A 27,408-nucleotide genomic window follows, 5' to 3' on the forward strand; every position below is an offset into this window, starting at 1 on the left:
CAAAGCAGTCTGTAGACTTCTGGTTTTTACTTGAAAATATAGACAAACTGAGTACTGGTTTGTGTTCCTTCTATGACTTCTTTTATACAGCAGCATTTTAAGTGGTAGATCTGCCTTTTAAGTATAATCGTTATGCCAGAAGTACTATTTCCAGTTTTAACTTATAATCTTGGCTTTTATTATAAAATATTTATAACTCAATTGTGCAACCCCAGTTCACCTTAAGACTCAGCTGCGCTCCAGGTCCTTCTCTGATATCAGCCAAATCTGTGGCTTATAGAGCTGTATGAAGGTAGAAAGCAGTAGTGAATGCCTGCTGTTACCACCTTTCCTTGTTCTTACTGTTGCTTCCCATCCTGTACAATAGAGATCAAGCTTGAAGATACCACTGTCCTTTGGCATTGTACTTGTGGTATGCTACTGTGGGAGATTTTTCTACAAAGCACTGTTCAGCCACATCTGTAATGCAGGGGTAAAGATAAGAACTGAACCCGTCACTGATACCACCAGAAATAACCACAGGAAGATCCGATCCAGGACTTGAGCTACAAATTTCCAGTCCTGGACAACCTGGGAAGGAGAGAGGACGAACAAACAGAATTAGTAATGAGCACAGTACTTTGTTGATACCACTACATATATTTCAGCTGCAAAAATCTGTGTTTTAAAATTAGGAGTTTGTAGTGTTCTGCACCCTAAAACTCACATGGATCACATTCTCAGCACCCATAGCTGTGAGTTACTTAAAACCCCAAAACATTTCTGTAGTTTTATGCACATAGTGCTTAGACTTCTTTCAGTCTGTGCAAAAGATTTTAGCTAAGTGTGTATGTGTGGGTTTGCAGACTCAAGCATTAAGATAGCTTTGTAATTAACCGGAATTCTTTCTTGAAGTGCCAGGACTTGGCTCTAGCAAGGCACTTTGATGCAGACATTGCTTCCAGCATTGGCTTGTGTTTGCTTAAGTGCTCTGTTGGCTCTGATCGTGTGCACTCAGGAGGAGGATTTTGCATTGTGAGTACTGGCACAACCCTGCACACACAAAAGAGCTATTTATAAAAGCAATTTGTGGGACTTTTTTTGTTAAAAATCATTTCATCTTCAAAAAAAAGACTTCAGTCATGGGCACTATATGGACACATACTGCATGTTTGACTTAACATTCATCTTTCTGCTGAAGTTGTCTCAGCACAGTGTGAACAGAGCCCTGGCTGTTGCTAGGAGGACACTAACAAAAGTTTTTCTCTTTCTGCACACTGCTAGAGGTGTGTGGCTCTGCTGTCCTATCCTCACATGACATGCATTGTTTCTGCACACAATAATCTGATGTTTTAATAGAGAGGTGGATTGTTGAGAAGAGGAGAAAGATGGTAGTTAGCAACTAATCTGAACTGTTGTTAATGAAAACCTGGAAGATAACAGTGCACCTGCACTCTGTACAGTCGCTGGGACTAGGTGCGCAGAACTGGGACTAGCTGCTGCTGTAGAGCCTGCCCATAAGTGATGTGAAAGATACACTTTCAAAGCATGTGACAGTTCAGAGGTTTTCCAGATTCATGTCTACTCCCATCTTAAGCAGGACAAGGTTATTCAAATAGTTCCAAAACAGGAATTCCTCTAGGAGAGGCTGCTGTGACCTCATAGTGTCTGTGAAGAGCAGGGACTCTTGCAGCCAAATACAGTTCACCTTGAAATAATGTGTTTTCCAAAAAAAAAGTGTTATTTATCAAGCAGGGGAAGCTCTTGGCACATGTGTCTGGTGAGAGCAGGAGGAAGAGGTAAAGGGAAAGGCATGCAGAAAAGATAAGAACTTGGAAGTCATTCCTATCAAGGAAACTGATCCCTCCTTTCCCGCCCTTCACCTACCTGTCTGATGAAATGCTCCTTTTTAACATGCCTGGAAATGTATCGAATGGAGTCAGCTGCCTTTTCCAGAAAAGCAATGACGATTTTCTCTCCATCTTTTGCTTGCTTGTGTTTCTGCTTCCCCAGGGTCTTTGATTTCAAGGTGGTTTCCTTTTCTTCAGTCTCAGAGAAGGAGTAACGATCTACATGACCCTTCATGCAAAGCAGCCGAGGCAACTTCTGGAGGAAAAGTCTTTTAACCCAGGGAGCCATGGGATGGTAAGTTGCTGAGGAACGGTGGTGGACATTGATAACAAACACAGTCACAATGATAGAGAGGGTCACGAAAATCATGATGAACAGCAGATACTCACCAATCAGAGGGATAACTTTGGAAGAAGAAGGGATTATTTCCTCAATCACTAAAAGGAAAACAGTGAGGGAGACTAGAACTGATGTAGACAAAGAAAGCTTTTCTCCTTCGTCTGAAGGCAGGTAAAACACCAGGACAGTTAGAAAAGACAACCCCAGGCAAGGGATTATTAAGAAAAGTGTGTAAAATAGTGGAAGGCGTCTCAACACAAAGGAGTAAGTGACAAATGGGTAAGAGTACAGCCCATCCTTTCTGTTGCCTTTCATACCTTTGGCGTTTAAGATTTCCCATTCCCCATTATCAAAGAAGTCTTTCCTGTCTACGTTTTCATCCACTAAAATCAAGTCCACCATACTGCCGTCATATGTCCACGACCCAAACTTCATGGAGCAGTTCTGCCTGTCGAAGGGGAAGAAGGTCACATCCATCGTGCAGGAGCTCTTATAACTGGCTGGTGGCGTCCAGGTCACTACTCCATTGTACTTCACTATGACTTTGGTCATCAAGGATCCTTCAAAACGCCCATCAGCACTGGGAGTTGGACAGGAAAAAACAGCACTAGGTTCAGGACTACATTTGCCCCAGTCCCATCCCTCATAGCTATGCTTCCTACCCACCACCTGGAGCACAAGGGAAGACAATGTTCATACTGCCTTAAGGGTCAGCCTTCTGACAGCACATGCAAGCTTCACGGTGGCTGACCTGCTTTGCCCAAGCTCTGGCCTAAGCCCACAGCAAGGAGTCATGGTACTCACTTTTCAAACAAAACAATGTCGGGAAGCCACAGGGACTCAGAGGGGACACGGATGGCGGTGATCCCACCATATTCCTCTGGATTCCAGGAGAGCTTGTGGTCGATCCATTCCTGTAACAAGTCAGCAGATTCCTCTGCCCACCCATACACATTAGTCTCATCCCTCTTCCCACCATCTGCCTCAGAGACTGCATTGCCCAACACAAGGGGCAGAGCTTGGTGTGAGACTGCTCAGCTGCAGAGAGGACACTAAGCAGACATGGATGGAAGATGTTAATCTCCACAAGCACTGACCCTCCAGCCACTGGTGGGCCCCAATAACCCATTCCTTTGTAGGCAACCTCAAGGCAGACACTCCCAAAGAGCACTCAACTCACTTCACTCATCACCCTGCCCAGCCCACCGGAAGGTAGTCCAGAAGGAAGGAGTCACTTCCCATGGGTAGAGCACCTCTTCTTTCCTCTGAGAACCAGCCCACGGTCTTTTTAGCTGGCACTGACCCCATGAAAGAGCCATCTGATGTGGCTACTCCTACTCAAGTGACAGACAGGTGGCCTGTAATTACTTTTCAGTGGAGACTGGCTTTTTTCAGTGAACAAAGTGCAATATCCAACATCTGTACAACTAAATCACTGGTTTTTCATCAGAAAGACCTTCATACTATTGCAGAAAAAAATAATACAACACTGATGTGAAGCATTTCGTTATGATCTTGAAGAAATAACGCTAAAAAAGGAAAAGCAGAGGGAGTCCTGCCCAGTTTTACCATGCTGAACTCTGGAATAATTTTTCTCTCCCTTTTTTGTTGGGTTGTTTTTTTTTTTGGTGGGGAGATCATAGCAAATTACTTCTAGCAAGCTGAAGACTTCTAGAGATATGTAGTGGAAAAGCACCTCTCTAATTACCTTTCATTATTGATGGAATTTTCACTTGCCCACAGGACCAGCAGTAAGAGGAAGCGAGAGCTGTAGGCTGTGGTCAATACCAAGAAGCAGAAGATGAATCACTCTCCATTAAGCTCCAGAATGAGCAGCTCCCCCAGGGATGTGGAGGCCTCAGCCTTCTCTGGGCAATTTCCTTCATAGCTTAAGGATGAACTAAAAAGCAATATTCTCTAATGCTTCTCCATCATACTGGTCCCCTCCTACTTGTTTGATTCCACATATTTTTTCACAGCTATACCTACAGACACTTGTTACTGCTGTCCTTTACAGCATGACAGCAACCCAGAGCCTCAGTAGAGACCTAAACACAGTCAGTGAGAACAAATGTCTTCCTCTTCCAGGTGCAGGGAAGGAATAGGGCTCAAGGCCATCAGCAGCTGGCTGGTAGACTCCTCCTAAAATCTGGCCAAAGGCACTAACAAAGAAAACAGTTACCCAGGGTGATACCATGGCAGGTACTTCTACCTGCACCAGAAGAGATATAGACCCACTCTCTGGACTTCCCAGATGGCTGGAGTCAGCTATCAGGAACAGCCCTCTGCCCCTGGCTCTTCCTGCTGCTGAAGGGGGATGGGATCTGTTCAAGTGCAGAAAAAGAAGAACGGTCATTGTTTCTCTTAGCCTCAGCAGCAGGGACAGAAGACACTTCTTCTAGCATGAACTTTTCTCTGAGGATGGGTATTTACCAGATGTCTCCAGCAACCTGGGCTGTTAAGTGGGCATGGACTCACAGGTGTCCTGAACAGCTGCAGTAGGTAAGAGGTGCAAGGAGGCTTAGGCTGGGAACATACCTGTCAGGGCTAACACTTAGCTGTCAGCAGCCAACACTCAGCTCACAGCCTGCACTAACACAACAGAAGCAAATACCCTGTGAGCTACCTGGAGATATGATCATGACTCTGGAGTCGAACTGGAGCAGCCACTTGGCCTGGGTTATTTGCTGCATCTGCAATACTCCTCCCTTCTCCCTGCACTGAGTTGATTTGTCTCCCAGCTAAAGTGCTCTTTCATGTCTGCAAGGCAAATAGTTGCATGTCTTCTTACTAGAGCAGAAAATAGATTGTGTGCAGACTTTGAAGATGGACAGTTTAAAATGGAAATCTCCCTATGGGCTATGCTGACACAAAGTGTAGCAGCAGATGTGAAACGTCCTTTCTTCTCTTCTCCCTTTCCTCCAAGCTGCTCCAGAACCTCCCATTGTTCTCCCTTTCCTCCAGTTCTGTCACATTGCTGTCTCTGGGTTGTCACTCAGGGGCTTAACAAATCAAGAAACAAATCAAGAAACACTGGACCCAGGTTCTTGACCCTTGCTACTAGACTCTATAGGCTCCCCAAATCCAGATATTTTCTCAGCAACTACCAAAAACTTCTTTGTACCTTGTGTGTCTGCCTGCATGCACATTATCATGGAATCATAGATCATAGAATCATAGAATGATTTGGATTGGCAGAGACCTTAAAGATCATCTAGTTCCAACCTCCCTGCCATGGACAGGGACACCTCCCGCTAGACCAGGTTGCTCAGAGCCCCATCCAGCCTGGCCTTGAATACTTCCATGGAGGACACATCCACAACTTCTCTGGGCTACTTGTGCCAGTGTCTCACTACCCTTACAGTAAAAAGTTTCTTCCTAATACTTAATCTAAATCTACTCTCTTTAAGTTTGAAGCCATCACCCCTTATCTTATCACTACACTCCCTGATCAAGAATCCCTCCCCATCTTTCCTGTAGGCCCCCTTTAAGTACTAGGGGACCACTATAAGGCCTCCCCAGAGACTTCTCTTCTCCAGGCTGAACAGCCCCAGCTCTCTCATCCTGTGAGGTGCTCTAACCCTCTGATATTCTTCGTGGCCCTCCTCTGGACCTACTCCAGCAGGTCCATGTCCTTTTTGTAGTAGGGGTCCCAGAGTTGAACACAGTACTTCAGTTGGAGTCTCATGAAAGCAGAGTAGAGAGGCAGAACCACCTCTCTTGACCTGCTGGCAATTCATCTCTCGATGTCGCTCAGGATGTGACTGTCTGTAAAAATCCAGATCAAGTCCCACCATCTTGATGTTTGAGGTAGAAAAACAAAAATAAACCCCATGGATTTAAGCTTTTCTCACACACTCAGGTGAGGGAGGACCAGACTTCCCTGACCTACCCACCTCCTGCACAAGGACAGGGTCTTGGTCATTAGAGAGTTCTAGCTTCTTTTAGTATTTTTCACTTTTCCCTACCCAAAATAAAAAGAAAATAATAATAAAAAAGTTTTAGTTCTGCTTAGTTTTATGGACCTCTTCCTAGTTGTTGTGCTTATGCACTCTAATAATGCCCCAAGCACTAGCTTGCATGTGGGACCAGTTCACACTAAGCCTATGGGAATGAATGACTTCTAAAGCAGGACACCTAGGTCAGGCCACAGGTCTTCAGTGCCAAGCCTGACTTCTGGTGTCATCTGCATGTGTGAAAATCAGAGCCTATGTCTCACTTATTTTCCGTTCCCTTTGTGTTTCATTTGGACCTCGATGTTCTCAGCCTTTCAGATGAGGAAGCGGTATTAGAAATTTTAACTGGTAAGAGGCCAGCTCAGCACTTCTGAAGATCACAGTGCTGAGTTACTCTAGCGAGCTGTCCTGGATAAAATCTGAGCATAGTCTCCAAAGGTCTCGAGAGAAATCAGTATGTTTACAGTGTAGACTCCTGGGTAAGTCATTATTTTAGCCACAGCATGAGACAGAATGATCAGATTAAAATGGCTTCCCCACATCCTCATCCTCTGCTACATGCAAGAAGCAATGAGTGGATGGCGGCATGTCCCTACCTCAGGCAGCATGTTTGGAGTAACCTGCAGCAGGGCCTGATTTCACACAGAAAGAGCAGTAATAGGCTGCAAGCTATGACTCTGAGGAAGTCAATGATGCAGTACAAACAAGGTGCTCAGCATGGATGGGCTAACCTGAAATGTTCGCACACGGGTTCATGCAGCAATGGAGAGAGGATGAGTAGGTGTCTACCTATATTAGCTTCTCAAACCTTGGTTTGAGAGGGATGGAGGCTGCCCCAGGGCACAGGAGATTTTGCTGACCTGGATGGACCAAGCAGGCAAGTCTTCCCTAAGCAGAAGACAGTGAGCCTCAGGAATATTCTGTCAAAGACTAAAAAAGGCTGTAAAATCTTTCTGGAGACACATGCAGAAACAGAGAGGATGAAAAGGGTGAAGTGGGTAGGGTGAAGTGTGTTAATTCCACACCTGAAGACTGCAGGACTTGGACTTTCAGGCAGAAGTGAGTCCTGCAGCCTGCAAGAATAGAGGGCAGCAATGAGGAGAGGACAGAAGGAGGAGGGTTCTGCTGTCTGCCCAAGTGGCTACGCAGAGTATGGAAGCCAAGATCCTGTCCTGTGTACATGAGAGGCTCTGCAATTGCAGATGAAGGTGGGAAAACATAACACTGCAGCTATTCCAGGCCAGAGTCTCAGTGGCTGGATTTGGATCAGTGGCAAACTTCCCCAGCAAAAGGGGGAATTCCTGTCCTCCCTGTGGTAAGGGGAAGTCTGAGCTTCTCACTCTTCAATGGAGATACCATCTCTGCATATGATGTCCGTATGGCCTTTAGGGGTCCTGCTGCACACAGAAGTTCACACTACAGCAATACAGGTAGCAGATTGAGGAAAAAAACTGAGCTACATTTCTCTTGCACCAGCCCAGTGACCCCTGGGAGCCATTTACCATGGCACCGTTTCAAGTACAGTTTGGATTTTATGTCCTCTGATTAGGATCAGCTGACATGCTTATAGATACTCATGTGGCTGAGAGACTTAAAATAATTGTCACAAGATCAATAAACTGGTGCAATGTAATCTAAACCAAATGCAGTGTTCCTCAGGAGTGAGGAAGAAAGGAGACCTAACAGTTCAGCTCACACCTTTTTCCCTTTTGTATAAATAATCATCACTTCCAGAAGCGATTATGTTAGAAAGATGTGATTCATTTGCCACAGATTTCAGTTTTGGGGGTGGGTAACATGTTGGCCTTTTTTTTCTCTTTACTTATACTGAAGAAGAAACCTATCAAAGCACCACTCTTAGCTCAGGCAAGAGAGACAGTACTTTCATGACCTCTAAGTCTGAGACTGGATAGTCCCCCAGGGCACACAGCCCTGGGACAACCACTGCAGTTTCAGTAGATGTTACTTTGCTGAAATACTGGCTGGCTTGTGTGCACAGCTGGGGTATAGGCCAGAAGAATGTACTCTCCTTCCTAAAGGCCCATCTGCCTGCCTTTCTGCCCCTTTACACATTTGCTGAAGTGAGAAGATTAAAGTAAAAACCTGAGGCAAGGTAACATGGTGCTACTTTATTCTGTCCGCTTGGCATCACGAAAGGGGACAGAGGGAGTTGTGGGTAGCAGGCTGGGATGGCTGCTCAGCTCAGCAGCCCTGCACTGAAAGGGGAAGTCTGATTTGGTTTAATTTACCTGCTTCAGCCACACGTTGGTTGTCATCAGCTGGTTCTTCTCATCCTAGGGGAACACAAGGTGGAGAATTGCAGTACCAAAACAGCCAGCAGATACTGACCCTATGCATGCTGAGTGCAATCATGTGCTGAGCAGAGCAGATCCCTGTGGTCCTGTTTCCCTCTGGGCCTGGGCTCTTCTGTCACTGTTCAGGGAAGTGAACTGACTTTCTAGGTGCTGTCCCTGCTTTTGCTGGGAGCATCTGAGGCTGGAAATCCAAAGGCCGGAACTTCACAGCAGCCTGAAGAAATCAGGTGCCAAAGAGCAGGGGGGCAGAAGGGCTTAGCCAGAAAGTGTGTTCAGGACACACCTGGTTCTGGGCTCACAGGATGGCTCATCTCCCCACAGTGCTCAGCCTGGAGTGAGTTCAGGAAGACACAAGCTAAAGCATTATCCTGAGTATGTAACTAAAGCACAGAATTAGAGTGTCCCATCCTCAGCCCTAGCTGATGCTGTCAGAGGACAGGAGACATGAGGAGCACAGTTATGTGGGTACCTCTGGGCCCTGTACAAATTCCACTGTTCGTTGCAGCAACAGAAGGGAAAGGGAAGGGAAACCTTCCATGTGAGCAAAAACATGGGATTGTCTCTTTGCTCTCTAGTGTCTTATCTGAGTGGCCAGCTGGGTCAAGACGCAAGCTGCCTTTTGTCTGTACATGAGCTTGATTGGAGTGAACTGTGTCCAACCAACCCTACCCTTCCTCACCCCTGTCCTGTATCTGCCTTGATGTTAAATTGCAAGTGTAGATACCAGGGACTGTCTGGCATGGACAGTTTAATTAATACCTCATGCAGTGAGGCCTTATTCCCTGAAAACAGAAGGGGAGAAAGGATCTCCAGGTTAACTGCAAAACAAGTCCTATGGCCTGTGCTGTGCATAGGGCAAGTGGATATATCACCAGCACCATGTTTTGTTTCACACTCAGCGTTTCATTGTCTGACTATCCCTTTGCATTTCATGTGTCAGGAAGCAAAAGCCAGCAGCATGACTGTCTATAAAGGAAGGAGTGTTTTACAAAGCCCAGCAAAACACTTACCACATCCACCAGCTGTGATATCTTTAATCCAAAAAGGACTTTGATGGTGTCATTGGAGTTTTCCACAGGACGCACCCATTTCTGATAGCCTTGAAACAAGTGCTTCAGGAGGGCATCCTCATTTTCTGCAATTGAACTGAAGGCAGTCACATCTGGAAGAGAGCAACAGAGAACAGGAACATGCCAGAAAGCAGGCTTGGAGAACAGCATGACCCAAAGAAGTGAGGGAGAGCAATGATGTGAGACAAATTTGCCTCTGGGAAGCTCTTGTCAGTAAAATCTGTAGGAATTCAGATGCACAGACTCTCAGCAGAGCCTGGGTGAGGAGAGGCGAAAGCAAGACAAACCAAGTACAACTCACACACACAAAAACCATCAGACTAGAGCAGTGATGACTGTACTAGATTTCTGTTTTCTGTGACCTTTTTGTCTTGAATAATATACTTGCCCGTTCTTTGTTGCTTATAATTCTTTAGAAGATCCACAGGCTTAGACCATCAGGAACTTTCGTTCACTCTTGAGTGGTAAATATCCAGCCTGATAAATGCCACCCTGAGAAAGAGTTCTGTTTTTTCAAATGCCTGCAGTGTATCCCAGAAAGCTGAAGCCACAGGGAAAGTCTGGTCACTGTGAGGCAATCCCTGGCTGCCTGACTTGCACCTAGAAATGGCAGTAATACACTGTGGGTATTTCAGGGACCAAGGATTTCAGTTGCATTTGGTTGGTTTCTATGGACTCTCTGAGACAGAGACTGCCCTGCACAAAGTTTGGAGTGGTAAGATTTTCTCACTGTTAAGTTACAGGGCCTGTAAGCTGGTTCTGAGAGAGCTTCATGCAGCACTTGTGAATGAATCCACTTTCTGGGATTAATCAGGGGATAGCGAATTCTCCCAGTGTGGAGGTGGATTGGGTGGATGACATCAGCAGAGCAAAAGCAGCTCATCTGTTGGCAGGAGAATATGGATGACACAGGTGAGGCTAAGCCTGCCCACAACCAAGCATAGAGCCATCATGCTCTGTACCTGCAACACTTGGGACTCCCCTGGGCCTTGCCACCAAGCTTCCCCTTCCCCGTGCTGTCACTGAAAGGGGAAGATCTCTGTCCTTTCCCAAATGCGAGCTCCACTCTCCATGATGCAGAGGTCCTGACATGACTTCCATCCCTTCCTTTGTGCATACACACAGCACCCAAGAACGAGAAGGATTTCACCTCTCTTCAAAGGCACCACGGAGGAAAGAGGAACTCATGTGGATCAGCCCTGTGCCACCAAGGTCACCGCCAAAATTGTTGTGCCAGAAGCCAAAGTGGACTTCACAGGGTTCTGCTGAGGGCCCACCTTGTCCCCTCACCCTGCTAGCCTCAGTATGAGCAGGACACCTGTGCCTGGATGAGCAGCCATTAGGTGCAGGACAGGTCTGTAGGCAGAGGACTGTGGTCGAGGGATGGTGCAAGGACTGGACAATGGGAGAGCCTTAGCAGGGTTGAGGGTCTCACACACACTGTGCAACGAACATCAGTGGGAAAGCAGCCTCAGCAAGGTCGCTGTGCCACGGGGAGAGAAGAAAGGACATACAAGTCCAGCAGCCCCTACAGAGAGAAAACCAGAGGCAAAGGGTAATGCTCTGCCATGTGCACAGAGGAAAGGTCATCAACACAGAACGCTGTCCCTGTCTGTATCCTCTTCCCTCAGCAGCTGCTGCCCACCTCCTGGGCAAGACAGGCTGTGCAGTCTCCTCTGCCTTGGCAGGGTCTGTATGAGGCCATGGGCACGGGGAGAACTGGCAGGAAGAAGTACAGCCCAAGGACAGCCTGAAGCAAAAGCCTGTTCCCATGCCAGAGCTTCACACTGGAAAAAAATTATTCCCTAATGCAGTTTGGAACCTCTTGGAATAGCACAAGGTCCAAGCAGAACTGTCATCCCACAGTTCCAGCTGTGGCAAATGCCTGTTCCTCTTTGAGAATCTGCAAACTCTTAAGCCTAATGTTTGGCACTTGTAGGGTACACTTTACTGTCAGATGTTCTAGCACAGGCTGTGTTTGTCCCCTGTTGTTGGACAGGCAGTTGTGGTCGGGTTACCAAACCCTGGGGAGGTGGAAGTCAGGTGGTCAGAGGGAACTTTCACACTTCTTTCCACCTGTTCTGCACCGCAGCCATGGATGTGCTCATGCAGACGTCACCACAGTTTATAGCAGCCTCTGTGGGCCCCCTATGTCTTGCTTCTTTGCCACAAGCCTTTGAGGTGTGTTATCACCCCCTGGAAACTGCAAATGTCCCTTCTGCTTGCTCCAGGGTTTAGTCTCATGTCAGGACTAACCCTAGCTTCACCACAGCAAAGTCTAAGGTATGCCCTAGGAAACTGGATTGCCTGCACAAACAGCCATTACATCTGCAGCCAAAGGAAGAGGAAGAACCTATTTCTCTCCCCTCACTATCCACAACCTCAGTGGTTCAATATCCTGACACACGGAGCCTCTGAAGAGATCCCAGCACGCAGCTCTTTTGCTTTAGGAGGTTCATAGGGATGTGTGATTTCTGAACACCAGATAAGTTACTGAATAGAAAAAATCCACAATATCAAAACATGCAGGATGAAAAACAGCTTTGTCTTAACGCCGAAATATATTGCTCTGGGTTTATCTGAATTAACTCGCTGCATGCACAAATGCAACCACACACCCCACAGACACAGTGTCCATGGTTGTTTTCATTAGGAGAGCAGTGCCATTTCACAGACTGTACCTCATGCAAAGTCCAAGGGCCATAACGCTCCGTGGGGGTAGAGCAAAGAGGTGTTAAAGCTGTTTTGAGGGCTCAATGTGCTGATTCTCAGCTTCTGGGGAAGCCACAGAAAAGAGTGAAAAATACTTGAGAAGTCTCACAGAGAAGAAAACCGGAAGAAAAGACATTGGTGCCCTTGTAAGGCAGCCTCAGTACTTGCAGGAAGATAGTTTAAAACCAGAAGTTTTTAATGATAAGGAAGACATATCAAGCAGAAAAAATAGAGGGAGCAGTCCCTGGCAGATTTCTGTGTGTACGAGTAAATCAAGCACTGCTTGCTATCTCCCTTCTCCCACAGGTTCCTATTTCTTTCTGTAGTCCATGCAGTTTCCCATAGGTGCAGGAGCAGGGGTGCTGGGTCACAGAGTCTGCTACATAACCACGCAAAACGCCCCAAGAAATACAGAGAGGACACAGCTTTTAATCAGCGATCCTGAGGAATTCCAGTTTTCCCCCGGTGAAGGAGATTCTCCCGTAACTCCCTTGTGCAGTGAGAGTCAGGTTTAGGATTATTTTGTTGACTACTACAGAGTGACCAACCCCCCCACCTTAGTTACTAAAAGGTTGTTGCCAAACTGGCTGTGGGTGCAATACAAAGGCAGCAGCTGATTCAACCCTCTCTTGCTAGTCAGACAGTGTTAAGAAAAGGACTAAGGGAAGCCAACATCTACCTTGTCCCAACAAGCAGCAGCTAAATGGCAAGCGGAAAAAAAATCTTGAAAATTTGCAGCTCAGCCTGGAAGAAGAATAAATCACACTTACCTGAGCATCTCAAGCACAGCGCAAAGAGAACTAGGCAAATCATGGGCACCACCGTGGCTTTTCCTTTAAATCTGGTCTTTTGTTTTCATGAGCAAATCAGTCTCATCCTAGTACGGAGCTATAACAATCTAGTTAAAAATGAAGGCAGACAATTGGATCTGCAAGGCAAACCTCATTATGATGCTCTGTAAATCACACTTCATTGATTTTCAGTCAGCTGTCACATCTCTTAAGCCTAAAGCAGGACTCTGGGTCCTAAACTCTGACCGATTTGTTTGTGGCAGGACTTGGGTGGCTATAGCCACTGCAGTCTAAGAGTAGAAGTGAGGCAAGGTATTTAAGGAGGAGAAACGACTTTTATTATGCTGTCAGGAAAAAAAATATCTGCAGATCAGACTCAAAGATAGATTTGAAAGATTGTCTGTTTTCTCCAGATATATTTGTTAGTCTTATAAAAGAAGCAGTCTCCCTACAGACCTAACTTAGTGTATTCATTTTGCATGCTGCATTTGCTAGTTTAAAGCTGTAAAATTGATTTGGGGAGGAAAAGGTGGGAAAAGAGGGCTGATTTGCTACATTTTTATCTCATCACTCACACAAAACAATCCAAACAACAGCACAGAAATGCTGGCACAGTCTTTTGGCACAGCTTAATAGAGTATGTTGCCTCAGAGCCGTGTGCTTAGCAATGAGAGTGATGGGGTCTCTGACTATTTAGCCAGTTCCTCTGTAAGTGTCACTCATCCCCAGCGACACCCTGGACCAGGGCCTCTTTCAGAAGTCACCAGCAATTGCTGACGTCAAAAGGAGCATTGGTTCCTCTTCTCATAGAACCACAGAGTCTTTGGGTTGATAGGGACCTTAAAAATCATCTAGTTCTAAACTCCCCGACATGGGTACGGACACGTCCCACTAGACCAGGTTGCTCAGAGAACCATCCAGCCTGGCCTTGAATACTTCCATGGAGGACACATCCACAACTTCTCTGGGCTACTTGTGCCAGTGTCTCACTACCCTTACAGTAAAAAGTTTCTTCCTAATACTTAATCTAACTCTACTCTCTTTAAGTTTGAAGCCATCACCCCTTATCCTATCACTACACTCCCTGATCAAGAATCCCTCCTCATCTTTCCTGTAGGCCCCCTTGAAGTACTAGGAGACCACTCTAAGGGCTCCCCAGAGCCTTTTCTTCTCCAGGCTGAACAGCCCCAGCTCTCTCAGCCTCTCCTCATAGCAGAGGTGCTCCAGCCTCCTGATCATCTTCCTGGCCTTCCTCTGGACTTGCTCCAACAGGTCCACGTCTTTTTTATGTTGGGCGCCCCAGAGCTGAACACAGAACTGCAGGTAAGGCCTCACCAGAGCAGAGCAGAGGAGAAGAATCATCTTCCTTGACCTGCTGGTCACACTTCTCTTGATGCAGCCCAGCACGTAATTGGCCTTCTGGGCTGCGAGAGCACATCGCTGGCTCACGTTTACTTTTACATCCACCCACACACCTAAGTCCTTCTCTGCAGGGCTGCTCTCAGTACTGTCCTCCTACCACGCACCTTCCAAGGGAATGTCATGCCACTTTGCCATCTGTCTCCAAAGAAGAGTTTTTCCTCTGGACTTTTGAAGCTTAAGGAAGAGTGGTGCAAAATTCTTTTAGTTTGCACACAGATCTGAAACTCTTCCTGCTTTGATTTATTCTTTCTAACTATTTAATTTCTTGCTGACTTTTATATGGGAAGTCTTTTTTTTTTTCCCCAGCAACAGCTGGGCCCATTTCTTGCAGTGGCCTAGATTTTGGTACAAACATAAGCTATGTGATTTGGATTTGCCTTACCTAAGGTCCTCACAGAGGATTTGTTAACTGGCAGCTGCAACCTTATCAGATTATTCAGCTTCCCATTATGAAAAAGATGTGATTTCAGTGTGGTTCAAAATCACGTTGCTGCTACAAGTAACTTATTTTTGCTGCTGTGGACTTGCAGTCTGCCTCATCCACAGGTCACTGGCTGCAGCGCAGTGGGTTTGCCTTTTTCTCTGTGTTGTACTGTATTACACATGGGGAACCTACAAGGATCCTTATTAGCTCCTCAGCTCTGCTGGTACTTGCCTGGCAGTGCTGGAGGAACAGCTGGTTTCCTCTACACCTTTCCTTATCCCAGCTGCAGGAATTCAACTCAAAACCAAGAGTGCTATCAAGAGACTGCCCTGAACAAAGTGTGGTGTTATCACCAGCTGCTATCAATACCAGACTGTTCAGTTTATCCATCAGATCCAGGCCAGGCAAAAGCACATAACTCATCCAGGTGCGGAGTGATGGTCCTTTTTTAAAGCTGACATCAAGAGAACAGCAGACATTTGGCTGGAGTTGTATGGACAGATAGGACCACAACCAGCCTTAAAGTTGAACATGGACTATATGCAATTATCCAGCCAGATGCAAATTTTTCTGCAACAAAGCTACCCCCTAAAGACTACGCCATGCTTTTCAGCATGTATCTGGTCCTGTACAGGGATCAGCACCCTCGGATATCATCTATCATCTTTGCTGAACCACAGCTTCATGACAAACAACCCAGCCTTTGCCCATTGACACCTCTGACAGTAACTACTGCCTGAGATTGCATCCAGACACTGCTCTGCTAGACAATGCTCTGTCACAGGATGGAGAGGAACTTGTTTTCATAAGCCTTCAGCCTGGTGCCTTTAGGTAATGAAGTTAATCTATTAGCTGGCTATGGGAGTAGAATTTTGCTACTATGTGGTAGCTGCTTGGAGAGAAATATGATTTATGCTTTCTTTATCATTGCCTCCACCCACTGCTTAGATTGTGAGGACCTAGCTTGCCTGGTTCTTGCCTTCCAGAGCTATCTGGCAACCAGAGAAGGGCACTGGAGAAATAAATTCTGTTTCCTTCCTGAAGATGCTTTCTGCTTACAAGTCTTTGTTCAGCCATGCTCTTCAACATTTTGGGAAGGGAAATACCTGAACACTCCATTTTACCAGCCAAGCTGTGAAGCATGGGGAGCATCCAGCGGAAGACAGCAAGCGAATTCCTGGGTAAAACTGGAATCTTTTCCAATGAGAACACGCCTTTGCTTTTCTACAGTTTTCACAGATTTGTAAATGACATGGGGCTGCAATTCCAGGCTGCACATAGCCAAAAGCTGCCTGAGCACAAGCAACTCTGCAACTGGGCTTCACTCTCTGGGCAGCTCAAAGTCCTAGGGAAAAAATTAATAGAATCATAGAATATTAAAATGTTAGGGGTTGGAAGGGACCTCTAGAGATCATCTACTCCAACCCCCCTACCAGAGCAGGATCACCTAGGACAGGTCACACAGGAATGCATGCAGGTGGGTTTTGAACGTCTCTGGAGAAGGAGACTCCACAACCTCTCTGGGCAGCCTGTGCCAGTGCTCTGTCACCCTCACAGTGAAGAAGTTTCTCCCCATGTTGAGCTGAAACTTCCTATATTCTAACTTAAACCCATTATTTCTTGCTCTATTGCTGGACACCACTGCTTCCTCTTGACACCCACCCCTCAGATATTTGTATATGTTAATAAGGTCCCCTCCCAGCCATCTCCTTTCAAGGCTAAACAGCCCCAATTCTCTCAATCTCTCTTCATAGGAGAGATGTTCAAGTCCCTTGATCATCCTCGTAGCTCTCTGTTGGACTCTCTCCAGTAGGTCCCTGTCTCTCTAGAACTGGGGAGCCCAAAACTGGACACAGTATTCCAGGTGTGGTCTGACCAGGGCAGAGTAGAAGGGGAGGAGAACCTCCCTAGACCTGCTGGACACACCTTTCTTAATGCCCCCCAGGATCTCATTGGCCCTCTTGGCCACAAGGGCACATTGCTGTCCCATGGACAATTCACTGTCCACTAGGCCAGTAAGATAGATAAATCCATCTAGAAGTACAAATTCATCAGTCTGAGCCCACATTAGGAGCAAATGAAAACCTAAGGTTATGATGGAGAGCGCCACGCCGTGTGACTCAAAGGCAGGCAAATGTGGGAAACATATTTTCCAGGGAGTGCTGGCTGGTGACCAGATGGTGAGGAACTTGGACTGAGGGGAGAAGGAAAGTGGGCAAGAAGGACGTGGATGTGAGGCCCCATTTCCAGAAACAAAATCCTCAGCTGGCTTTGCAGTACTGCAAGGCTTGTTAGCTGCAAGGAGAAGTGAAGAGAGGCTGCAGAAGTCAGGCTGTTGCAGCAGCTATGGGGCAGGAGGCTCCTTCCAGGTGGATGTGCCTTCTTCCTCCCCAGCCTGCCTCAGGCTGCCTGGGACTGGTATGCCAGAAGCCACAGGAGGCACGCCTAGAGTGATCGTATTTGTGATGGAGTCGGGCTCCCCAGAACTCCCAGAGAACAACCGAGTTACCTTGGTGTCACCATGTACCACACAGGGAGCCAGCAGGCGAACACCAGCCCTGAAGGGGTGACGGACAGTTTCTGGAGCAAAAGTAGGGTGGGAAAGTGTAGCACTCCTCGAGCTTCATCCTTTTCCTGGCGCCTAACCTCTGATCCTCTTGGTCCTCATCATAAGCAGATACCTCTCCCCATGAGCAGCTTCCAAAAACATGTGTCTTCTCTGTGTGTGGGATGTTTTTAGCCCATCAGCAACTTTTGCAGCACCAAGCACACCTGTCTGCCAGAGGGCACAGAGTTTGCAGCCAGCCACCCTGTCCACACACCCTGAAAATTTCCACTCTCCTCTGGCTCCCACTCTCTATCCCTCTCCGGGCACCTTCCTGCCGTCAGCCGTCACTCTTGTCTTGTTTACAGGACCCACCAAGCACAACTCCGTTCAGTCTCTCCCTCTCTGCTGTTTGCTCTCTGTCCCTTCCTTCTCCTTCCATGTACCCGTTTCCTGTGGGGAGCGGCACCGCATCCCACCGTCCGTCATGTCTTCCGCGGTGCCCCCGCACAGCCCCCACTTTTCTCCTCCTCCTTTTTTTGCCTTCTCTCACGCCGAGAGAAGGTCCGTCTACATTTTTCTCGCCTTTTTTTCCTTTCAGTCGCGGCCGTGGACTTTTCCCTGCCTCCTCTCCCGTGCTATTTCAGCACCCCTCCCTGGCAAGTCCCGGGCAGTGCAGGTAGCACCGTGCTGGGGCAGAACTTTGGGAGTCTGGAGTGCCCGGGGCGGTGTTGTATTAAAATCTGTGTATAACTGTTCCATCAGACTCGTTCGAGCTACGACGCAGATGATTAGCAGTGTGAGCTTTATTTGGGAGCCCAGCGTAATGTGGGTAGTTTTAAAAACTCATGCTTTAAATGATGCATTTGTGGCTGGGGCTCTGTATAATGTTAATTGGGGCTAGATAACGAGCTCTGAAAATGTGAAAATTTTGCACTTGTGCATAGACCTGTTTGTGGCAGGATTACAGTTTTCCTCAAGAGATTTAAACTCTTTCACATAGTGGCCAAGGGAAAAAGGTCTTTTTGTCAGTTAGGGAACAAGCAGCCACTTAGCATAGAAAGCTGGGAAACGGCTGACGGGAATCCTTGACAGAGGCTGCCGGATCTGAAATCACTTTCAGGACATGCTTCAGACAGTTGTTTCAGAAGTGGCCAAGTTCTGCAAGCACAGAGAGAAGGTTTTGCAGAACAAGAGCTGTCCCAGTCCTGTGTTTACCTTGCACCTTCCTACCATGACGAACCTCTGCCTACCCTCTCCTTCCTATTCCCACCACACTTACGCAAATACAGACTTGAGACAGCTTTGAGCTCCTATACTTTCTTACAACATACAGTCCACACAACTGCCCACTGACTGTTTCCTGGTAAAAACCTTCCATTGCTCCACTGAGGCTCTAGACACATAGGGAGATGGACCCTTTGGAGTCCTCTTCACCCATAAATGCAATTAGTATTTCTAATAGATGGCGCATTGACCTCTGCTTTAGACTCTTTGTCTTCCTTTTTTCATCCTAACTATGCAGTGAGGTCTCATTCAGGCTGTGGCACCATATCATAAGTCTCTGTGGTCAATTCCTGCATGTTGGCAACACTAACTAGCTCTGAAATATGATAATTTTCACAGTAGTTTGGGCTGAGCTGACAACCATAATTGAAGATCTGACCCAGCTCTGCCATTTCCTCACTTTGTCTTCCCATTTTATTAGTCTCATCTGTGCTGATAAACAGTCCTCATAGCCCATATTTTATCTGCAGCATCATGGACTTGCTGTTCAGATGTAAAGCTTTGGAAGACTTTAGAGGTAAATAAACTATTGCAGGATGTGAGAGAAAATTCTGTTTTGAAGACAACTGCTCAAGAAATGATAAACCACTTGCTTCATGTCTATCTCTGCACCAGCCTGTTATCTCTCAGTTTCAGGGGTAACACCTTGTGCCTGGGAACCCTTATCCCAACACACACACTCCATGACAAGATGGAACCCTCTTTTCTGCTTTCTCCTTCCAATTTGATACAGGCTTTTTATCCACAATGTAGTATTAAATCCCAAAGGAAAATTTCTGCTAAACCCTTGATAAGCTATCTGAATCCTGGTGGTAACTTTGTTCATTCTGTCCACTTCTCTTTGGAAACAATAGCCCCACCACAGCCTGAATGGTGGTAGCTGAGAGATTTTCTTTCTGGAGTCACTGTATCTGATGTGAGGGAATGAGGGACTCCCTTGGAGATACCATAGCAGATTCAAATACTTTGTCAGAAATTCAATAAGGTCTACTAGTTCTGTTCCTGCCTGCATTTAAGGGCATTTCCTCTCTTCCTGAGCTGGCAAAGATGGTTGATTCTGTGGCTCTACATCATCCATACACTATACACAATGTGATTTCTTTTTAGCTTTAGAAATATACCTTGGTAGAGATAGTAATTCTCTGTTGTCCAAAACTGAAAGTGTAATGTATTTGGTAGGAACGCTTGGTGGATCCTTTTCTTTTGTCTCTTTCTTCATTGCATTGCTAAATTTAATTCCAGGGCTTGTGGCTTTCTTCATGATGCTTCAATAAAAAGAAATGCAATTGCTGTTCTGCATTTTCCTCTGCTGCTCTATGCTTCTTGCTACCTGGATTATAGAAAGACAGTTTTTTCTGCAGTTAGCAAGTTCTGTATCACGTGCATTTTTGGCCCATGTATTAGGAGCTGCTTTTCTGTGGGAAAAAAATATGCATTATTTACTCAAATCTGCAAGTACACAATAGTCTTCTGAGATTGTACTTCATGAACACAACCCTCATACTCAGTTTTTGTACATTGGTGGTTGTTATACCACATTCTTTTTCAAAGCTACTATTTTTACAGAAATTTCAGTGGTAAAACCACCTATCTCAGCCATGTTCAGGCCTCACAGAAGTCAGGGGCTGAGAAACATAGCTCTCCAACATGGTCCACTGAGCTCCAGGACAGATGCCCATGCCTTTCTCTTTAGCTTTCAGAAATAAATTGGAAGAGGACAAGAGAGAGAAAAAAAAAAAACCACACCAAAAAACAACCTGAACAAGTGTTAAATTCTTCCTTGGCCACTCTTTGGTTGATAAAGACTTGTTCTGACCATTCCCCTTCACCTTGAAGGCTCTTCAGAACCTTTCCCCTGTCAACCATTCATCACCAGTGTGCTTCATCAGCGGTCTCAAAACTGGAGCCAGTAATGTTAAAAGGCTCCCTGTTTGGCTGACAGATGATGTGGTGCCATATGGTCACCTGATTCAGGCACTACTTTGCTGATATTTTACATGCCTGACTTGCTAGGTCCCCACCAAATGAGAAGATGCTGAAGTCCTGCAAAAGAAAACTGAGCTTGCTCTGCCTAGAAATGTTCCATCTCCAAGTTGTGGCTGCATTTGCTTAAGTTGGGAGCCACCAGTAATGCCAAGCATCTTCATTCACCCCAAATCCAGGATGTTTAGTCCTCCTGTGAGCAAGAGCCCCAATGGTTGAGACACACTCATCTTTGCATGATATAGAATCACAGAATGTGTTGGGCTGGAAGGGACCTCTAAAGGTCATCTAGTCCAACTGCCTTCTGTGAGCAGGGACATCTTTAACTAGATCAGGTTGCTAAGAGCTCGGTTAAGCCTGACCCTGAAGGTCTCCGGGGAGGGAGCTTGCACCTGGTTGCAATTCTCGTCCAGCAAAAAAGAAGTTTGGAACCTGGGTTGGACCCAGCCTGGACTCATATATTGGAGGCTGTGGCACACAGAGAGCAAAGTCCCCCCACTCAGCTACACTACATTTAAGAATTTTACAAAATAGGAATTTTAACATAGCAGTCAGGACACTCAGTTGAACAGGGCAGTTCCTGTGAACTGCATGCATTTTACTTCAGATCATGCCTAGTTAAAAAGTGGAAGCTGCTCTGGCAGCAGTCAGCAGAACAGATCTCACCTCTGTCACAGCGGTCACCCTAACCAGCATCGTAAAACCAACTTCTCCATGGGAAGCTTGCAAAAGGTTCTTCGTTTAATACCTTCCATTGACTCACTTCTGCCCTTCTCCAGTCATGTCACAGCAGGGCTCAAGTCAGCCCAATGCTCTTCTGAAGACTACCTCCTGATGGTTTGAGCTGGCATTTGAGCCTTACAGCCAGAGATGCCTGCTTGCCATATTGAGTCTGTATTTTTCAGGTCAATGTCAAATAACTTATAAAGGACAGTATTTATTACTTCTAGAGGTTTCTTTAGATAGAAATGTTCACAGACAGGAACCAAAGAAAGAGTATATGCAGGACCATCATTGTGAACATCTGTGACATAGCCTGGGCTTCCATTTTCAACGGCTCGTGAAGATAGTACGCTTAAATACAGACCCGGAAACAAGCTCTCGCTTACAACAACTTCTGTAGCTTCGTATCCATAATAACTTATTATATGAAGCCATTTTTTCCAGTTCAAAAGGAAATACAGTCCCCATGAATGTCTACCTATGTGCTTAAAATCCAGTGTTTTCTGCCTCCAGGTACGTGCTTGTTAACCTTAAAGTTTCCCACATCTGTGCTCATGAGTATGGACCAGCAAATCCCAGATAGACTTCTGAGTGGCACAAATGAAAGGGTGGCTATTATTTGATTTGTCAGTGTTTTTTCAGTTGCCATATCAGATGTCTAAGAGTATTGAGAAGAAATAAAGGCCTTGGACACACATGCATAGTAGCCTATGCCTACAACAGAATAGCTCCAAGTAACACCAATTAGCCTGGGACTGTGGAAACACTTCATGGTAAACACAAGTCTAAACAAAGTATCAGATGCCTTCTCAGCTTCTGAGTCAAGTCAGAGTATGTTTTATACGCAATTTGAAAAAAAAAAAGCATAATATTTAGGCAACATATAACCACAAATGAAGGGACATGAAGGTAATGTTAACTATTAGAACGTTATGTCATTATCTGGTGGCATATGTTACCAATGGATATGCATTAAAACTGTCCAAGTTCATCGAATAGCTTAAAGTTTTAAAACAGCAAACTGAGAGATTTTGAAACTCAAAAAGCTATCTCTGCTGGATAGTATTTTTGACATTTGTCATTTATCTTGCTTCTGACAAGCAAGAGAAGTTGGATACAAACCCCGAAATCTAACAGCTTCATTTAACTAGAAAGCATAATTGATGTTACTTATAAAAATAAGCAAAACTAGACTTAACTTTTCTACCATGAGGGAATATCCTATTTTGTCTAACAGTTTTAATGGCCTGTCTGTTCCTAGTCAGAAGAACTAATCTAGTTAAAGGTGTTTAGATAAGTTAATCTGACAGCAAACAAAGGCTGGGTTGGAATAACTCCCTGAACCGGGAGCACAGTCCAAGAGTCTGTGTGTATTAGGAGGAGGGACAACAGTCAAAATGCTCTGCAGACTACTCCTGCGGTGCAGGGGAACTGGCTCTGGAAAGAAAGCCAGCTCTCCTAAGGAAGGCTGATAAGCACAGGGGCAGACCCTTGCTGGTCAACAGATGACGGAAGAAGTGCTAGGAGACAATTTGCCATGGGTCTTGTAGAGCTTGCAGAACAATTGCCACCCCCACTAAACTCTACATGGGCCCAAAAAGGCCTTTTAACTGCCTCGAGCCCTAATGGAACAAACTGGGCTGCTGTCACCCTTCTCCATGTTATCTGGCTTGTTCTCACTAGCGCAACTCCTCACACTTGCTTCCAATGTAATGTGGCTGCCTCAAACGATGCTTCAGTCAGCCAACAGGACGGCTCATACGGCTTGTAACATTGACCTTTGGAAGAGGAGGCAGGTCTCCCATGAAGGCTGTAAAAATGTAGTGAAGCTATGCAGAGAAAATTAGGAGAGCCAAAGCGCAGGTAGTTTCCAACACGAAAAGCTCACACACACAAGAACTCTACACACCAGCCAGATATCAGCGTGCCTTAAACCTACCTTGCTGACTTACCTCTTGTCAGGCTGCTTCTCCAGAGGATGAAGCTCAAGTACATGGAGGAAGGAGCCAATAAGTACAGCAGCCAGAGCACAAAGTGGGGGGAAATGGGAGGATCTTCGGCCACGGTGAAAGGGAACAGTGCTGAACGTTAACAAGAATTAACTTACCTTTCTGTCTTCAGAAGCAGCTGATGTAATGCAAAAGCTCACTGCAGCAGGAGGACTCATTTCTTCCCATCGCCACTCCTGGCCCTGCCTTTTTCTCTTACCAGATCTGATACTGTCGGCCTCCCTCCAGTTCTCCACTATGAGCCAAACCTGTCACTGAAGTGAGCTGGACTGCCCCACAGAAGAGCCCAGGCGGCATCAGAACCATTGCAAATATGGGCGGTAATAGAGGCAATGAGCCAAATGGCAGGAGGAAGAGGGGGCTGGCAGGGGCACCCCAACCATTGGAGCATGGTATTGCAGCAAACCACCTGTGCCTTAGGAAGTCACACTTTAAAATCCTGGAGAGTAAGAAAAGAGGGTATTTTGCAGAGAAAACAGAAACAATCTGCTATCTGACCACACATGCCAACAGCATAGCAACAGTTGTTCAAAGGTCTCTTCCTTGCCAGTTTTTGAATTTGAGCCTTTTCAAGTTTATTTTAAGCATAAGGTGTAACAGCAACAAGACTCCAGAACACTGTGAGAAAAACCCAGCATCCAAACCAGGGAATTACTTAAGAAAAAAGATACAAAATGTCAAAGGTAGTTTTGGCAAAGTCCTAGGAAAAGAGAAGAGAGCACAGTATGAAAATCTAACACACCATTTTATTTTTATTTTCAGTCATGTATAGTAAGTACACAAAAGGATGCACCAGCATTTTTGTTCATCTTAAGTATATGAAATGGTGGGGAAAGTAGATACATGGCATGAGTGAGGTCAGAAGTATAGAGACTGGTTCAAAATATTTCAAAATGTCATGCTAACAGGGTATTAACGGAAGCTTCTCAAGCCATCAGGAACCAAGGCTTGATTAGTATCAGAGCTAAAATCCACACTACACACAAGTTTGACATGGACCAAGAAAAGTAGTTTTCCCCGCGTCTAATACATTCTGGAATTTCAGCCGTGAAGGCTACAAGAGAGCTCACATAATACCATTTTTTTCTCCGACTTTGACCGTGTTAATTGACTAAACAAAATTCTAGGCAGTGCAAACTGCCTCATTGCTTTGTCGTGCTAACTCTATTTTTAGAAAGAGTTTTAATAAGGCTGAAAGGCAGCGGCATTTGAGATATTAAAAACCAGTCTAGCACCAAGCAACTCCCAAAGTCTAATTCCATAACTGCCCTTTGGTGGATGCATTTAGGGGAGCAGAAAAGAGAGAAGATCACAGTATCCTGAAATGAAAGTCACAAATGCCTGACACCCTGGATGAGTTAAAACCTTCGTTTCCTGAAGCTACACACATAGTTGAGATGTGAATTAAGACCAATAATTTCAAAGACAATGTTCTCCTTGTTAAATGATTTATGGAAACTTCACAGTCCAACATATCAGGGACTATATATTATCAGGGTACTTTTGAAAATCAGTCACCTTAAACAGTACATTGCCTCCTTCATGCTGCCAAGAGTTCAAGAGCATATATGTTCAGTGCAGCACTGCACTTCAGGAGTATTTTTAAGTGCCTTAAAGAGAAAAACCTCTTCTACAGCTCTCGTCAGCTGTGCTATGCTAATGAATTCTCCTCATCTCCCTCACAACAGATACATGGTGAAATGTTATGCCAAAAGAAGGGGCTCATTTACATAACTCACCAAAGTGATCCAGGAATTAGATTTTTTGCAGTGCTTTGAAGGCATGGCAAACTGAGGTTGGAAGTTTTCCCAGGCTTAAACATATATCTTATCGTTATCTTTCTGCAGCACTTGCAGAGGTTCTTAGCTGGTCTAATTCCGATCCTTCTGAAATCAGTGAAAACTACTTCCTGGGGATCACCAAAGCCAACACTAAATGCCTTGACAAAGCTGTGCACTAAGTGTACAAAAATCTCAACTTCACTCTCAGCCAGATTCAGTTCCCCATCACCTGTAAGCAAGAGATAGCCATTGTAAAAAAAAACCAAACAAAAAATTTGTACATGTATTCAATCTCGCATCCTTGCCTTCTGTAAAGCAATCCAGATTTGGTAAACTAAATGCATATTCTAATTCTGAGATGTTGCATTTTAAATATATTAAGAGCGTAACAAACTGAAATTACAATGAAGAAAAATAATGTGATCTCATTTTACCACCGATTATTTACTGTTTTAGAATTCTGGAGAGTGTTACACACAGAATTAGAGAGCATTTAGTTTTTGGACTAAATTTCTTGGCCTAGCAAAGTGAAAACTGATGTTTGCAATTTCTACGCAGGTACTTCTACAACTTCAAAATAGTCATTCGGCAGAATCACATAGCCTTTTCCTGCTAATATGTCTTTTTCTTTCTGAAACTGAACGATCTCTCTCAGTTTTTCAATTTGTCTTTCCTGACGCCGGCATCGCTGTTGTGCTGTCTTGAGCTTCTTCCTCAGTTTTTCCACTTGTTCCTCTAGCTGCTGAATTCTTTTCCGTTGATGAACTGTATCCTCTACAGTATAGTTGTGATCACAAAAAACAGCCAGATTGCTAGGGGTCTGGAGAGGAGGCATCAATAATCCAATACTTGGATCTACAAATCTGGCATCTATTTGAGACAAATGAAAAGAAGGAGCTGCTGGAGACGGCAGCAGTACTGGAGCTGCTGGTGGTGGTGGTGGTGGAGGTGGTGGTGGCGGTGGTGGAGGAGGTGGTAGTGGATCTTCCGGCTGTTCTGCAAATTCTTCAGTCTAGGAACAAGAAGAAAGGTACAATTTCATGCTTCACATAATTTACAACATAACTCCCTTACTACAGTCCCTGAATAACATAAACAAACAGGACTGAAATTAATAAAATAAATTTCAAAGCCTACATTTTCAAAATCAACAAACAGTTCAGGGCCTGTTTTGTCTGGCTACTCAAATGGAGATATTTTTAAGCAGCTTCATTTTCAGGGCATTTTGATACTCAAGTCCTTGACATCTCAGATAAATCGAAAACTGAGGAACATAATTATACTCACTTGAAGACAGGTCAAATACATATCCACAGTTAGTTAAGAAGCAAGAACACAGGGTGCAGTTCCACAAAACAGAGTTCAGCTGACCTAATAACTCATCATTAGGAATGCTATTCCATTCTTTTTGTCCCTCTTTTTTTCTGCTGTATTATAACATCATATACTTTGAAACTATCAGCTAACCCAATTAAAAAAAAAAAAAAACAGCAGAGGCAAATAATCTTCTGCTGAGACAGAATATGGATGACCTACTGAGGGGGCTGATGAGCTGTCAGAGCAGAGAGGTAGACACAGCAAGGCCTTCCTGGGAACAACTGGAAGGGACTGTGTCACTGGGTTTGGGCTGCAGCATAAGGGTTTGGTTTCAAGAGACACGATGAGTCAAAATAAACAGCTCTTCAACAGCAAAGCATCACTCCCAGCCCTGGTATTTACCTTTTGCTCAGACATAGTAAGTTGTTAAGATGATAGAAAGCTATTCACTCTCCCACCATCACTGCAAGAATCTTCTGTCCTTCATCAAAAGCCAAAGCAACGCAACACAAGGTATGACCTACACCTTCACTGGTGTGTGGAAGGAGCAAGACAGAGGACTGCATGCAGCCTGCATGGCTGGCAGGTGGGATAGAGAAGGGAGAAGCACGATTCTCCCCTTTGGCAGCAGCAGGATATCTATTGGCTCAACTCCACATGAAGCTGAAGCCTTTATTATACTGCTCTTAATAGGTTCACTGGTACAGTTCAGGACAACGCAGACCCCTTACCACTTGAGTACAGGCCAGAGCAAAGAATCAGATTCTCTCTGCCTCAAGGGAATGCAGCATAATTCAGAAATGCTTCTGCACACATGATGATTAAAAAAAACCCCATTGTTTAAACAAAAGAGCTTGCATATTACCTGTTCCAAAAGAAAGCCTAAGACACTCTCAGGGAAAGA

The 27,408-nt window shown here is 45.3% G+C and overlaps 2 protein-coding genes across 2 annotated transcripts in view; both read right to left on the bottom strand.

Annotated features, from left to right (window-relative positions):
- Positions 1–435: 435 nt before the first annotated feature.
- CHRNB3 (cholinergic receptor, nicotinic, beta 3 (neuronal)) lies at positions 436–13,035 on the bottom strand. Its single transcript, XM_009868810.1, has 6 exons — positions 12,993–13,035; positions 9,451–9,602; positions 8,375–8,419; positions 2,974–3,083; positions 1,867–2,749; positions 436–570 (listed from the first exon to the last, which is right to left on the bottom strand). Exons 1-6 carry the CDS (start codon positions 13,033–13,035, stop codon positions 436–438), a joined length of 1,368 nt encoding a protein of 455 aa, XP_009867112.1.
- Positions 13,036–25,737: 12,702 nt separating this feature from the next.
- The window catches only part of LOC104273470 (THAP domain-containing protein 1-like), a gene marked incomplete at its 5' end in the record, with an annotated part of 3,963 nt that continues 2,292 nt past the window's right edge, over positions 25,738–27,408 (bottom strand). Inside the window, one exon of the mRNA XM_009868811.1 lies at positions 25,738–26,199. Coding sequence (XP_009867113.1) covers positions 25,738–26,199 — 462 coding nt within the window. The remainder of the gene's footprint in view (positions 26,200–27,408) is intronic.

This window comes from Apaloderma vittatum, unplaced genomic scaffold (assembly GCF_000703405.1).
Source record: "Apaloderma vittatum isolate BGI_N311 unplaced genomic scaffold, ASM70340v1 scaffold17804, whole genome shotgun sequence".
Lineage (NCBI taxonomy): Eukaryota > Metazoa > Chordata > Aves > Trogoniformes > Trogonidae > Apaloderma > Apaloderma vittatum.